The following is a 12,723-nucleotide window of genomic DNA, read 5'->3' as shown; positions in this document are numbered from 1 at the left end:
TTCAATCTTCTTCCTGGCCTCTCCACCCCAACCCCCTCTCCGGCCTATCACCCTCACCTTAACCTCCTTCCACCTATCGCATTTCCAATACCCCTCCCCCAAGTCCCTCCTCCCTACCTTTTATCTTAACCCACTTAGCACACTTTCCTCATTCCTGAAGAAGGGCTCATGCCCGAAACGTCGATTCTCCTGCTCCTTGGATGCTGCCTGACCTGCTGCGCTTTTCCAGCAACACATTTTCAGCTCTGACCTCCAGCATCTGCAGTCCTCACTTTCTCCATGCAAACAGTTAAGCCAGGTCGACACCCACTTGATGTGTGGGACTCAGATGCGACATGGGGGGCTTGGCCCAGCACCGGCAGGCCTCAATACTCTCTCAAGGCCTGTTTTAATTAGTAAGTCTGCTCCTCTGGTAAGATTTTTTAAATATTTCACCATCAAACTGTCACTTATTCTGAAATTTGAAAAATTCCAAATTCTGAAAAACAGCTGGTCCCGACAATTTTGGATAAAGAATCGTCTACCTGTATTACCCTGTCCTGCTGCCTTCAGGGATATGTGGACAAGTATCCCAAGATTCCTCTGAGCTTCCTATTATCTTGCCATGCATTGAGTACTCCCTTGTCTTGTTCCTTCTTCCAAAGTGCAGCACCTCACACCTCTCAGGGTTCGATTCCATCTGCCATTGATCTGCCCACCTGACCCAACTGGTCTAGTTCTTCCTGTAACGTTCTTCCTCACAGTCAACATCCGGCCAATCTTCATGTCATCCACAAATTTACAAACTCTCCCCCCCACCCTCCCTCAGATTGTCCTCTTACTTGTTTATATATACACGCATCGTGAACAACATGGGACCCAGCACTGACCCTGTTGTACATCACAGGATGCCAGCCTTCAATCATACATACAGCCATCTACTATCCCCCCTCTGTGGTGATGGGTGAGATAATGATGAGGGAGCCGGGCAGCGAGATGGGCCACAAGAAGGGGCAATGTGAAAGTGAAGCTACATTTGGCTCGATGATCTTATGAAGACATTTTTGAGGATCAGTGTCTTCATTTCAAAGGCACAACATCATTGAGAATGTGTCCAAAAGGAACGAGGCCTTAAACTGGGGCTTGTTACAAAATGCCACCAAACTTCATTACTGGCATCTGCAGAGGAAAGGGAAGGCGAGCAAAATATGTCAAAAATGTTTAAGCAGTTTGAGAACAGAAATGCATTTTAGATTTATGAACGATATAAAAATACACACACGAGCAATCATTCTTCCCTGCAAATCAAAAAGGTCCCAACTCATTAGGCTTAACCACAAGACCTCAGTCTCTGCAACAGTGGAGCAGTATGGGATGGTTCTACCAACGTCAATCCGTTATCACAGACTGGGCAAAAGCAAAGACTGAGATTTCACAAATGAGGTGTTTCTTAACTAGAAACCAGTGAGAGTCAGCGAAGGCAGGGGTGTTAAATGAAGGGGCATCGATGTACATTTAGACAGCAGAGGGTCGGAAGTTGAAGGCTGGTCAGAAGAATGTTGGGATTGGAAAAGTCTGGAGATGACAAAGGTATTGGCAAGTTGCGAGTGAGCTGAGAGAGGATAGGAATCAATGAATGTTTCAGAGGTGGAAATAGGCCGTCTCAGTGATAGTAAGGTATATGACCAGAAACTCATTTCGGCGTCAAATATGACACCAAAGAGTCAGGTCCAGCTTCAAACAGATCCTTACCTTCAAACGGAATAAACTTAGATGCAGTTCTGCAAACTGCGAATCAGGTCATATCTGTGACATGAAGAAAGGGCTTGGGCAAGCTTGCCAAGGCTGGCACCTTTGGATCCTTCTTTCATTTGCCATTTGTGTAGCATTTTGTAAACTTTCTCCTTCAATCCGTCCCTTTCATAATCATGATCAATCTCGTCGATTTCGGACTCTCTGAAGCCCAGCTTACGAGCACAGTGTTTCCAATCTTTGCCCAACTCTCCCCGCAGCAGGTCCAGGTGAGATTCTTGAACTGGAGTGTTGTCTGAGAATGGAGGAGAGAGAAAAAGCAAAATCAGTGCCACGTTCTTCAATGGCACTCAAAGAGAAGCAAAACTGTAGGAAAAAAAAATTTACATTGCACAAAGAGTGGTGAAAGAGCATGTATTTTTACAGAAGCATCACAGAAAGCATTCTATCTGGATGCATCAGGCCTGGTACAGCAATGCTCTGCCCAGGATGATAAGAAACTACATAGAGTTGTGAACACAGCCCAGTCTGTCACACAAGCCAACATTCTAACCATTCACTTATGTTCCCACCTCTAATACAAGGGGTAAAAACATGTCTCCTCACCCTAATCCCAGTACCTAACACCCCTCCCCCCCGCCCTTAGCCACAACTTGACCTCCCCACAGATGCTGCAGAGTTTTTCCAGCACTGCAACTTTTTGCTGGTGGGGAGGAACTAGATCTCCATGAGAAGGAGGGACATTTGAGTGAAATAAATCTGCCAGGCTCCAGTGATAGAGCTAGGGATTGTGTGTGTGTGTGCATGCGTGCATGTGTGGGAATGTATTTATGTTTTCTATGTCATTTATCTCTCTTCATTACTCCTATCTTTCTTTGCCTCCCTTTGGAACATATCTCCATGGGGTTGGGGGTGGGGGGGGGGAGCAGGGGAGCGGCGGGGAGGCATTACTCAGTATGCAGTCAAAGCCTAGATGGGCTGTCCATAACTCCGATAAGAGACACAGTCAGAAACACACATTATAGATTATTATCACACAGGCATTGCTGAGTTGTTTTGATATTTGTTATATTCAGTGTAATTTTAAGTCTTATCAGGATGAGTTGGACAGACTGGGCTTGTTTCCACTGGTGGTTAGAAGAGTGAGGGGTGACCTGATTGGCACGTGTAAGATCCTAACTGGTGTTGACCAGGTGACATGGAAAGGATATTTGCTCTTGTGTAGGAGGTCAGACCTAGGGGGCACTGTTTTAAAATTACAAGTCACCTTTTTGTGACAGAGAGAAGGAGAATGGTTCTTCCCTTTGGAGGGTAATACAATGTTGGAACTCTCTGCCTCAGAAGGCAGCAGACGCTGGAATTAATAGCTTTAAGAGAGAGGTGAATCGATTTTTGTTAGGCATGGGGTAAAAGATTTAGCAGAGGAAGAAGGGAATGTGGAATTCCAAACACAGACAGAGCTTATTGAATATCAGAATAGGACAGGCCGAATGGGCTACAATTGCGCCTACTTTGTACGTTTGCAAGCAAGGTTTCTTCAGTTGTGGTGTCGGTAGAGGAACAGAAATCAGCACATGGTGAATTATTGGAGATGAATTATTGGAGAAAAGACTCAGTAAGTGGGAATGGGGCAGTGAGATGTTGAGAATACGGGTTTTATACAAGATATAAAAATACATGTGCAAGCTATCAATCTACTCTCCAAATCCAAAAAAAACCCAACTCCTTGGGCTTGACCACTCGACCTCAGTCTCTGCACCAGGGCTGATTCAAAAGGTTGCACCAATGGAGATATGTTCCAATGGGAGGCAAAGAAAGATAGGATTAAGGAAGAGAGATAAATGATATAGAAAACAAAAATACAGAAGTTTAATCATGTTTCTTTTAATATAGTTCCAAGAACAATTCTCCCGGTTTGTAAAAGTATGTTTTCAGACAAAGTCAAAAGTCACATGACACCAGGTTATGGTCGAGCAGGTTTATTTAAAATCACAAGCTTTTCGAAGTGCTGCTGTTTCATCACCTGACAAAGGGGCAGTGCTCTGAAAGCTTGTGACTTTAAATAAACCTGTTGGACTATAACCTGGTGTTGTGTGACTTTTGACTTTGTCCATCCCAGTCTAATATCAGCACCTCCACGTTATGTTTTCAGGGGGAGAGGGGCTTTGTGGCAGTAGTTAAGATTATTACATCACTAAAATGTCAGTGAAAGACCAAGAACTCATTTTTTTATTCTGGAGTGTTCAGTGAGAATCCAATGATTCTCACGTGCAGCAATTTCACACCTTTGGTTTACCTGAATGCTGTGTCACTTGGTGAAATTCTGGTACTGAGGAGCTTTTGAATGAACAAGGCATTTTGGACGGAATTTCCCAAATTTTCATGTTGACCTGCGCATTTGTGCATTCCGTAGGTGTCTTCAGTTAGTTCCAATACTGAGCTGTTACTACCTCAAATGTGCACCAATGTTGACTGAACTGCACTTTCTTCCTCTGCAACAATTGGCAGCGAATTGATTTACCTGCAAGCACAAAATTCTGACTTACCGACAATATTCAATTGCTGAGCACTTTGTATCTGCCTGGAAACTTTGGAGCCATTCTTTTTTTTCGTGTTGAAAACCTGTTTTCCAATATTCATAGTGTTATTGTTGCCAATCTGAACTCCCCTAGCCTCGCCTATGGAGATGTTCGCTGTACCTTCTTAAAGAAAGAAATGACATTTGGTAAGAACATACAATCCCTCTTTAGGAATACACAGTTAAGCAAGAGACTTAATACAAACTAAAAGAACTGTGAATGCTGGAAATCAGAAATAAAAGCAGAAACAGAAATTGCTGGAAAAGCTCAACAGGACTGACAGCATCTGTGAAGTGAAATCAGAGTTAATGTTTCAGCTCTGAGGATACTTCATCAGTTCTGAGGAAGGGTCACTGGACCCAAAACATTAACTCTGATTTCTCTTCACAGATGTTGCCAGACCTGCTGAGCTTTTCCAGCAATTTCCGTTACTGAAGCAAGAAACTTACTTGTCTTTGCAGTTGTTTTAGATTAAACAATGTGACCAGGAGTTTTATCTCCTGATATAGTTAAGCACAGACTTGAAAGGGGAGTGGGTGATATGAGTGAATGACTGTGGCTTGTTTGATCTCCAGGGCAATTTTCCTGCAGGCAGAGTGCCCATCTCCAAGCGGAATCATTTCATAGGAATTAAAGTGGCACAGTGATTAGCACTGCTGTCTCACAGCGCCATAGACCTGGGCTCAATTCCACCTCGGGTGACTGTCTGTGTGGAGTTTGCACATTCCCCCTGTGTCTGTATAGGTTTCTGCTGGGTACCTTGGTTTCCTCCCACAATCCAAAAATGTTCAGGTTAGATGGATTGGCCATGCTAAATTGTCCATAGTGTCCAGGGATGTGCAGGTTAGGTGGTTTGGCCATGGGAAATGCAGGGTTACAGGTTTACGGTGGGATGGTCTTTGGAGAGTCGGTGCAAACTCAATGACGCCTTTTGCCCGATAGGGATTGTAAAGGACAATTGCTTGAAAATGATTAATTCTCCAATCACTGTGTTCCCAAGGCATCGGGAACGAGGCCAGCAGTACCTCAGGCAACCTTTGCACCCCAGCTCCAAATTATCTGGCTTCCCCACTACAATAGTGACCTAACTGGAGAATTCAGAGGGTTTTTACAAATACATTAGGGACAAAAGAGTAACAAGGGAGAGAATAGGGCCCCTCAAAGATCAGCAAGACAGCCTTTGTGTGGTGCTGCAGAAGATGGGGAGATACTAAACAGGTATTTTGCACCAGTGTTTACTTTGGAGAAGGACATGGAAGATTTAGAATGTAGGGAAATAGACGGTGACATCTTGAAAAATGTCCACATTACAAAGGAGGATGTCCTGGATGTCTTGAAACGCATAAAAATAGATATATCCACAGGACCTGATCAGATGTTGATTGAGTTTTTTGAAGAAGTAACAAAGTGGATTGATGAGGGCAGTGCGGTAGATGTGATCTATATGGACTTCACTAAGGCGTTCGACAAGGTTCCCCATGGGAGACTGGTTTGCAAGGTTAGATCTCATTGAATACAGAGAGAACTAGCCATTTGGATACAGAACTGGCTCAAAGGTAGAAGACAGAGGGTGGTGGTGGAGGGTTGTTTTTCAGGCTGGAGGCCTGTGACCAGTGGAGTGTCACAAGGGTCGGTGCTGGGTCCTCTACTTTTCGTTATTTATATAAATGATTTGGATGTGTGCATAAGATATATAGTTACTAAATTTGCTGATGACACCAAAATTGGTGGAATGGACAGCAAAGAATGTTACCTCAGATTACAATGGGATCTTGATCAGATGGGTCGATGGGTGAGAAGTGGCAGATGGATTTAATTTAGATAAATGCGAGGTGCTGCATTTTGGGAAAGCAAATCTTAGCAGGACTTATACACTTAATGGTAAGGTCCTAGGGAGTGTTGCTGAACAAAGAGACCTTGGACTGCAGGTTCATAGCTCCTTGAAAGTGGAGTTGCAGGTAGACAGGATAGTGAAGAAAGCGTTTGGTATGCTTTCCTTTATTAGTCAGAGTATTGAGTACAGGAGTTGGGAGGTCATGTTGCGGCTGTACAGGACATTGGTAAGGCCACTGTTGGAATACTGCATGCAATTCTGGTCTCCTTCCTATTGGAAAGATGTTGTGAAACTTGAAAGGGTTCAGAAACGATTTACAAGGATGTTGCCAGGGTTAGAGGATTTGAGCTATAGGGAGAGTTTGAGTAAGCTTGGGCTGTTTTCCCTGGAGCGTTGGAGGCTGAGGGGTGACATTATTGAGGTTTATAAAATCACGAGGGGCATGATAGGATAAACAGACGAAGTCTTTTTCTAGGGTGGGGGGAGTCCAGAACTAGAGGGTTTAGAGTGAGAGGGGAAAACTATAAAAGAGACGTAAGGGGCAACTTTTTCACGCAGAGGGTGGTAGGTGTATGGAATGAGCTGCCAGAGGATGTGGTGGAGGCTGATACAATTGCAACATTTAAGAGGCATTTGGATGGGTATATGAATAGGAAAGGTTTGGAGGGATATGGGCCGGGTGCTGGCAGGTGGGACTAGATTAGGTTGGGATATCTGGTCGGCATGGTCAGGTTGGACTGAAAAGACTGTTTCCATGCTGTACATCTCTATGACTCTATGACTGCTAAGTCTTTGAGAAGTAAGGTCAAGATAGAGATTCTCTCTGAATGAGAAGGCAGCTTGCTGCTCCTTCAGTACTGGGAGGCCTCCTATTGTTTCCAAGAAAGAGACACGTATGGGTTCTTAAGGCTATCGGGATCAAAGGGTTTGGGGCAAAGCCTGAACAGTATATTACTGAGTTGGATCATCAGCCATGATTGTATCACATGACCAGACTCGAAAGGCAGAACGGCTTCCTCTTGCTCCTATTTTCTATGTTTCGATGGTGCTCCATCTTTGAGAACCAGTCTCATGTCCCGATGCGTACAGTGATCCTTTAACTTAGGTCAATAATTGGCCAAACTAGAACAAATTACTGTTGAGCAATGGTTCCCAAAAGGTTTTAAAGGGCATGATGTTAAATACATAGACACCTTGTGGTTCTAGTGGCACAGTGACAGTGTTCCTACCTTTGAGCCAGAGGACGCAGGGTTTGACTCCCACCTGCTCCAGAGGTATGTCTCTGAACAGGCTGATTAGAAAATATCTATATATTACAATTTTATGAAACATGCACAGAGAAAACTGGAGAAACTCAGTAACATCTGTGGATAAAGGAACAGAGTTAATGATTCAAGTCTGGTATGACTCTGAAGCTCCGAAGAAGATTCGAGGCGTTAACTCTGTTTCTTTCTCCGCAGATGCTGCCGGACCTGTTAGTTTTTATTAATCTTTTCTCCCCTGACAATGTTAAATATAGAAGCAAGTCCCAGCTCCCTCAGAAAGGGATCACTCCCAGTTTTGTGTGCTTATAACCTCATTTTGTTTCCTTCTCTATTGGCTCCCCTTTCGAATTGACCAGCCAGGGACCTTGCTGCTAAGACGTGAATGTTCATTGTTAAATGCACTGCCTCGTTCCACTCCATGCCTCCTTCTCATTTCCAATGGCTGAGATCTGGGAACGTGCCCAACTGAGCTAAACCAATCTGTCCAGACTATGTGGCGCCACATTGTGGCACTCTTGTGTCATGACATTATTACAAAAAAAAATGTGCATTTTTATAAACCCTTTAATGTAATAACATCCTAGACACTTCACGGGGGGGCACTGTGAAACCAGAAATGGCACCTTGGAAATAGTAAGGCAGATGACCCAATATAAAACTGATCTTTGTGACAGTTTAAGAAGTGTCTTAAAAGAGGAAAGTGAAGGTTGAGAGAAGGAGGGGTTCGGGAGGGAATTCCAGAACTTTGGACCCTGGTTTCTGAGCAATTGAAATAAGGAGAGGATAGAATTAAGGAATGGGTATTTCAATATTGTTGGGCTGGAGGAATACACAGATAGAGGGTGGCAAGGCCACAGAGTGATTTGAAAACAAGAGTGCGCATTGTAAAATTAAGGCATTGTTTAACCGGCCTCCATTTCCATAAAATGATACCAATCCTGAAATTCCATGATCATTCCAGCATAAGCCTAGTCTTAGACTTCCACCATCTAATGCTTCTCTTCAATCACCGTATGACGTGCAGCAGGGATATCGGAGGGATTGATTTTCCACCTTCCCTAGTTGCTCAGTTTCCACTGTGTTTTTTTTTAAGATTAGATTTCTTACAGCGTGGAAACAGGCCCTTTGGCCCAACAAGTCCACACCGACCCTCCGAAGAGTAACCCACCCAGTCTCATTTCCCTCTGACTAATGTACTTAATACTATGGGCAATTTAACATGGCCAATTCACCTGACCTGCACATCTTTGGACTGTGGGAGAAAACTGGAGCACCCAGAGGAAACCCACGCAGACACTGGGAGAACGTGCAAACTCCACATAGACAGTTGCCTGAGACTGGAATCGAACCTGGGACCCTGGTGCTGTGAGGCAGCAGTGCTAACCACTGAGCCACCGTGCTAATTTTACAGCTAACTCTTGGATCATGTTATAGTTCACTCCTTAACACTCTGTACAGCAGCACACACATACACACACACAAAAAAAGGCATGGTCAGCTCTGAGCTAAATTTTACAGATTGTCCAGCGGCTTTCCACATTCTGCCATGGCAAACAATTCTGTTTCTTACATTGAACATAGAATGGGTTTGTCATTATCTCAGCTCCCTGTGTCAGATGGTAATGACTACGATTTGAATCAAAGCCTTACCTTGGCCAAAATAACTGATCTTGTTGGTTTCTGTCCGCACCAGCTGATTTGGAAGATTATGAAGAACATTCCCAATGTAGTTACTGGATTCACTCTTATTTCCTGAACATGAAACAAAAACAGCAACAGATTCTGAATAACTTGGGAGACCGTCAGCTTGTAAATACACCATTATTTTGGTTATGAGGAACAATGCGCCCAAACATTACAGTAAATGTTACCGGTAATCAGGGAATAAAATATTTAATACCAAGCTTTTGACATTAATACCATCAAATGTTTAAATGCGTTATTTGGACAGTTCACTGATAAAGCAGCGCACTAACTAAGGTTAGCCATTCTTAACTCAGACTAATTTACCAAGTATTACAATTTCACTTCATAAAAGGAGCCTGCCACATAAGTAGATACGCAGGAGGCTGGAAGAACATAGCAAGCTAGGCAGCATCAGGAGGCGGAGAAGTCAATGTTTCCGGTTAAAAATCACACAACACCAGGTTATATAGTCCAACAGGTTTAATTGGAAGCACTAGCTTTCACAGCGCTGCTCCTTCATCAGGTGGTTTTGGAGCTCACAATTGTAAGACACAGAATTTATAGCAAACGTTTACAGTGTGATGTCACTGAAATTATTCATTGAAAAATACCTTGATTATCTGTTGAGTCTTTCATCTGTTCGAATACCATGATGGTTTTGTGATTTACACATAAAAGAAGTGCAACTTTTTTTTTGAAAAGTTGCATTCTCAGGTTAACTGTAACAATTGGTGTTAGCGAGACAACATATTGTCTAGTTATGTGATTCATACATGAAAGAAGTGAAACTATCATGGTATTCGAACAGATGAAAGACTCAACAGATAATCAAGGTATTTTTCAATGAATAATTTCAGTGACATCACACTGTAAACTTTTGCTATAAATTCTGTGCCTTAAAACTGTGCCCTCCACAATCACCTGATGAGGGAGTGATGCTCCGAAAGCTAGTGTGCTTCCAATTAAACCTGTTGGACTATAACCTGGTGTTGTGTAATTTTTAACTTTGTACACCCCAGTCCAACACCAGCATCTCCAAATCAATGTTTTGGGTGTAACCCTTCTTCACGTTGACTTCTCCTGATGCTGTCTGGCTTGCTGTGTTCTTCCAGCCTGCTGCTTGTCTACCTTGGATTCCAACATCTGCAGTTTTCTTTTGTCTCTAACATAACTTCTCAATGGCAATTAGGGACGGGCAATAAATGTTACCTGAGCCAGTGAAGACAACATGACCAGAATACTTTTTTTTCCCAAAAAAAAAGCGCCATTTTTTAATATAAAATAAAACTGGATTAGGAAATGGCCAGAGGGCACCTTAAGTCCATTCGACCATTCAGTAAGATCATGACTGATGACCCACATCAAATCCACTTCCCGCCCAGTTCCTCACTCTCTCCATTCCCTTTGTGCCCACCCCCAGATACTGATCCGCAGCAACACGTACCAAATGGACCGCTCAGTCTGTTGGCATCTTTCAACTGTTTATACCAGCAAGTTCTGCCTAGCAGATTCCCCTGGCATAACCACACAGCTATCCTGAGCCAGCAGAAACAAGAGGAGCAGGGGCTACAGTGAAAATAGGGGTGTTAAATGGTTACACAGTTACATGAAAAGCAAGAAAAAGAATCCACGTACAGTGTTTTATGGGTTTAAAAAATTGGCTTTGTACAGTAATTTTTATCAGGAATGCCCGAAAATAGCTTATACACAAATCACTTTACATGTGCAATGACCGGTGTTCTGTAAGCAAACCGAACAGCCATGTGTACACAGGAAGATGCCATAAATGATATAAATGGCCAAATAAAAAGTGTTTGCTGTGGCGAAAACATTGGCCTGGATTATATGAGAATTCATTTGCTACACATACTGTCAAAGTCTTTCTATTTGCCCAAAGAATGGTGGAGATTGACAGCTCCAGCAAATTCACAAACTTGTGGAAATGGGACTTGAAACAAATAGTGCTCCCCAAAAGGAAATACATCTTAATACAAGGAGCAGGGATTCTGGGTTGTCTAAAGGTTGTGAAAGGTGCAATATAAATACCCTTTGATGCGGATTAACCAGCGGCCTCACTCCCACCATGTGTTTTGTGTACATGTAATTTCATTCTTGCAGGTGTTTCTTGAGCAAAAAATTGAGTTATAACCACTGAAAAATGAAAGAGGGTTGACAAACATATTTCAATCTCGGATGGGGTTGACAGTATATAAAAGAGTTGGGATTTCATGTAATGGATTTAACAGTCTAACAGATCAGTAACAGTGCTATTACAGTTTGACTATAATTTAAAGCTCTGTCTCTCCAGTATGCATTTCCATGACCTTTCTTTTTAAACTAATGGTGACACAAGTTGATTTTTTAAAAAAAAACCGCTCATTGGATGTCTGTTTTCTAACTGGCTAGTTTTTGTTGGCCATCGTTAGTTGCTGTGGAGGAAATGGTGGCAAGCTGCCTATTTGAAACGCTGCATGTGGTGGAGGTACACCCACAATACTGTCAGGGAGCAAGTTTCTGGATTTTGACCCTGTGACAGCCAAGAAACGGTGATATCTCTCCAGGGCAGCATGGTTTGTGGCTTGGAGGGGAACCTGTAGCCAGTGTTCCCATGAATCTGCTGCCCCTATCTTTCTAGGTGGAGGTGGTCACAGCTTTGGAAGGTGCTGACAAAGGTAAGTTGGAGCAGTGTATTATATAAGATGGTAGCACCACTGCCACTGCACATTGATGGTGGAGGGAGTGAATGCCGAAGGTGGTGGATGAGGTACCAATCAGGCTGGGTGCACCTGGCTGGTATTGAGCTTCTTCAGTGTTGTTGGAGCTGCCCTCATCCAGGCAAGTGGGGAGTATTCTAACACACTCCTGACTTGTGCCTTGTAGATGATGGACAGGTTTTGGGTGGGGTCAGGAGGTGAGCTACCTGGTGCTGTACTCCCAGCCTGCTCTTGTAGCCCTTGTATTTATAGTGACTCGTCCAGTTCACTCCAATCCTCTGGCGCTTCTTTTGAGGGAGATTTAAGAACGTAGGAAACAGCTGCAGGCCTGTGAATCCCCCACTCCAAGGATATTGATACTGGGGGAAATCACCAATTGTTTTCCATGCATTCCATTTTACATAGGAATTTTTAACTTGGTAAGGTTTGCTTTGGAATAAATTTGAGAACTGACATTGCATCATACTTCATTTGTGCTGTTGTACTTTTAAAGTTATGAAGATACTCTCTTGAAGTTATGAAAGGCTTTGAGTGAATACAGAGAGAATCGCTCCTCTTGAGGGAAGAGCATAATTAGACGCCATCAATGTAAGACAATCACCAACAAATCCAATGGAAACTTCAGAATAAACTAGAGAAAGTGTTGTGGCACGGTTGAAGTGGTCACATTTAAGGGGCTGTTGCTCAGTAATATCAGGGCAAAGGGATTAGAGTCACAGTGATGTACAGCACGGAAACAGACCCCTCAGTCCAATTCATCCAAGCTGTCCAGATATCCTAAATAGATCTAGACTCATTTGCTAGCATTTGGCCCATATCCCTCTAAACCCTTCCTATCCATATACCCACTCAGATGCCTTTTAAATGTTATAATTGTACCAGCCTCCAACACTTCCTCTGGCAGCTCATTCCAT

The 12,723-nt window shown here is 43.2% G+C and overlaps 1 protein-coding gene across 5 annotated transcripts in view; it reads right to left on the bottom strand.

The window, feature by feature from the left end:
- ripk1l (receptor (TNFRSF)-interacting serine-threonine kinase 1, like) overlaps positions 1-12,723 on the bottom strand; it is a 70,502-nt gene that overhangs the window by 12,166 nt on the left and 45,613 nt on the right. For 4 of the 5 annotated variants that reach the window (XM_043719459.1, XM_043719458.1, XM_043719461.1 and 1 more), the window contains 3 exons: positions 9,060-9,161; positions 4,278-4,433; positions 1,732-2,026 (listed from right to left, as the gene is read on the bottom strand). In XM_043719459.1, the coding sequence (XP_043575394.1) occupies positions 1,749-2,026; positions 4,278-4,433; positions 9,060-9,161 (536 nt within the window). In that variant the 3' untranslated portion in view covers positions 1,732-1,748. Of the gene's footprint in view, positions 1-211; positions 1,159-1,731; positions 2,027-4,277; positions 4,434-9,059; positions 9,162-12,723 lie in introns of those variants that run through there. The other variant, XM_043719460.1, reaches the window with a different exon arrangement.

The sequence above is a fragment of the Chiloscyllium plagiosum genome, chromosome 29, assembly GCF_004010195.1.
Source record: "Chiloscyllium plagiosum isolate BGI_BamShark_2017 chromosome 29, ASM401019v2, whole genome shotgun sequence".
NCBI classification, from domain to species: domain Eukaryota; kingdom Metazoa; phylum Chordata; class Chondrichthyes; order Orectolobiformes; family Hemiscylliidae; genus Chiloscyllium; species Chiloscyllium plagiosum.
The sequence above is the reverse complement of the archived record's forward strand: the minus strand, read 5'-3'. Positions and strand labels throughout refer to the sequence as shown.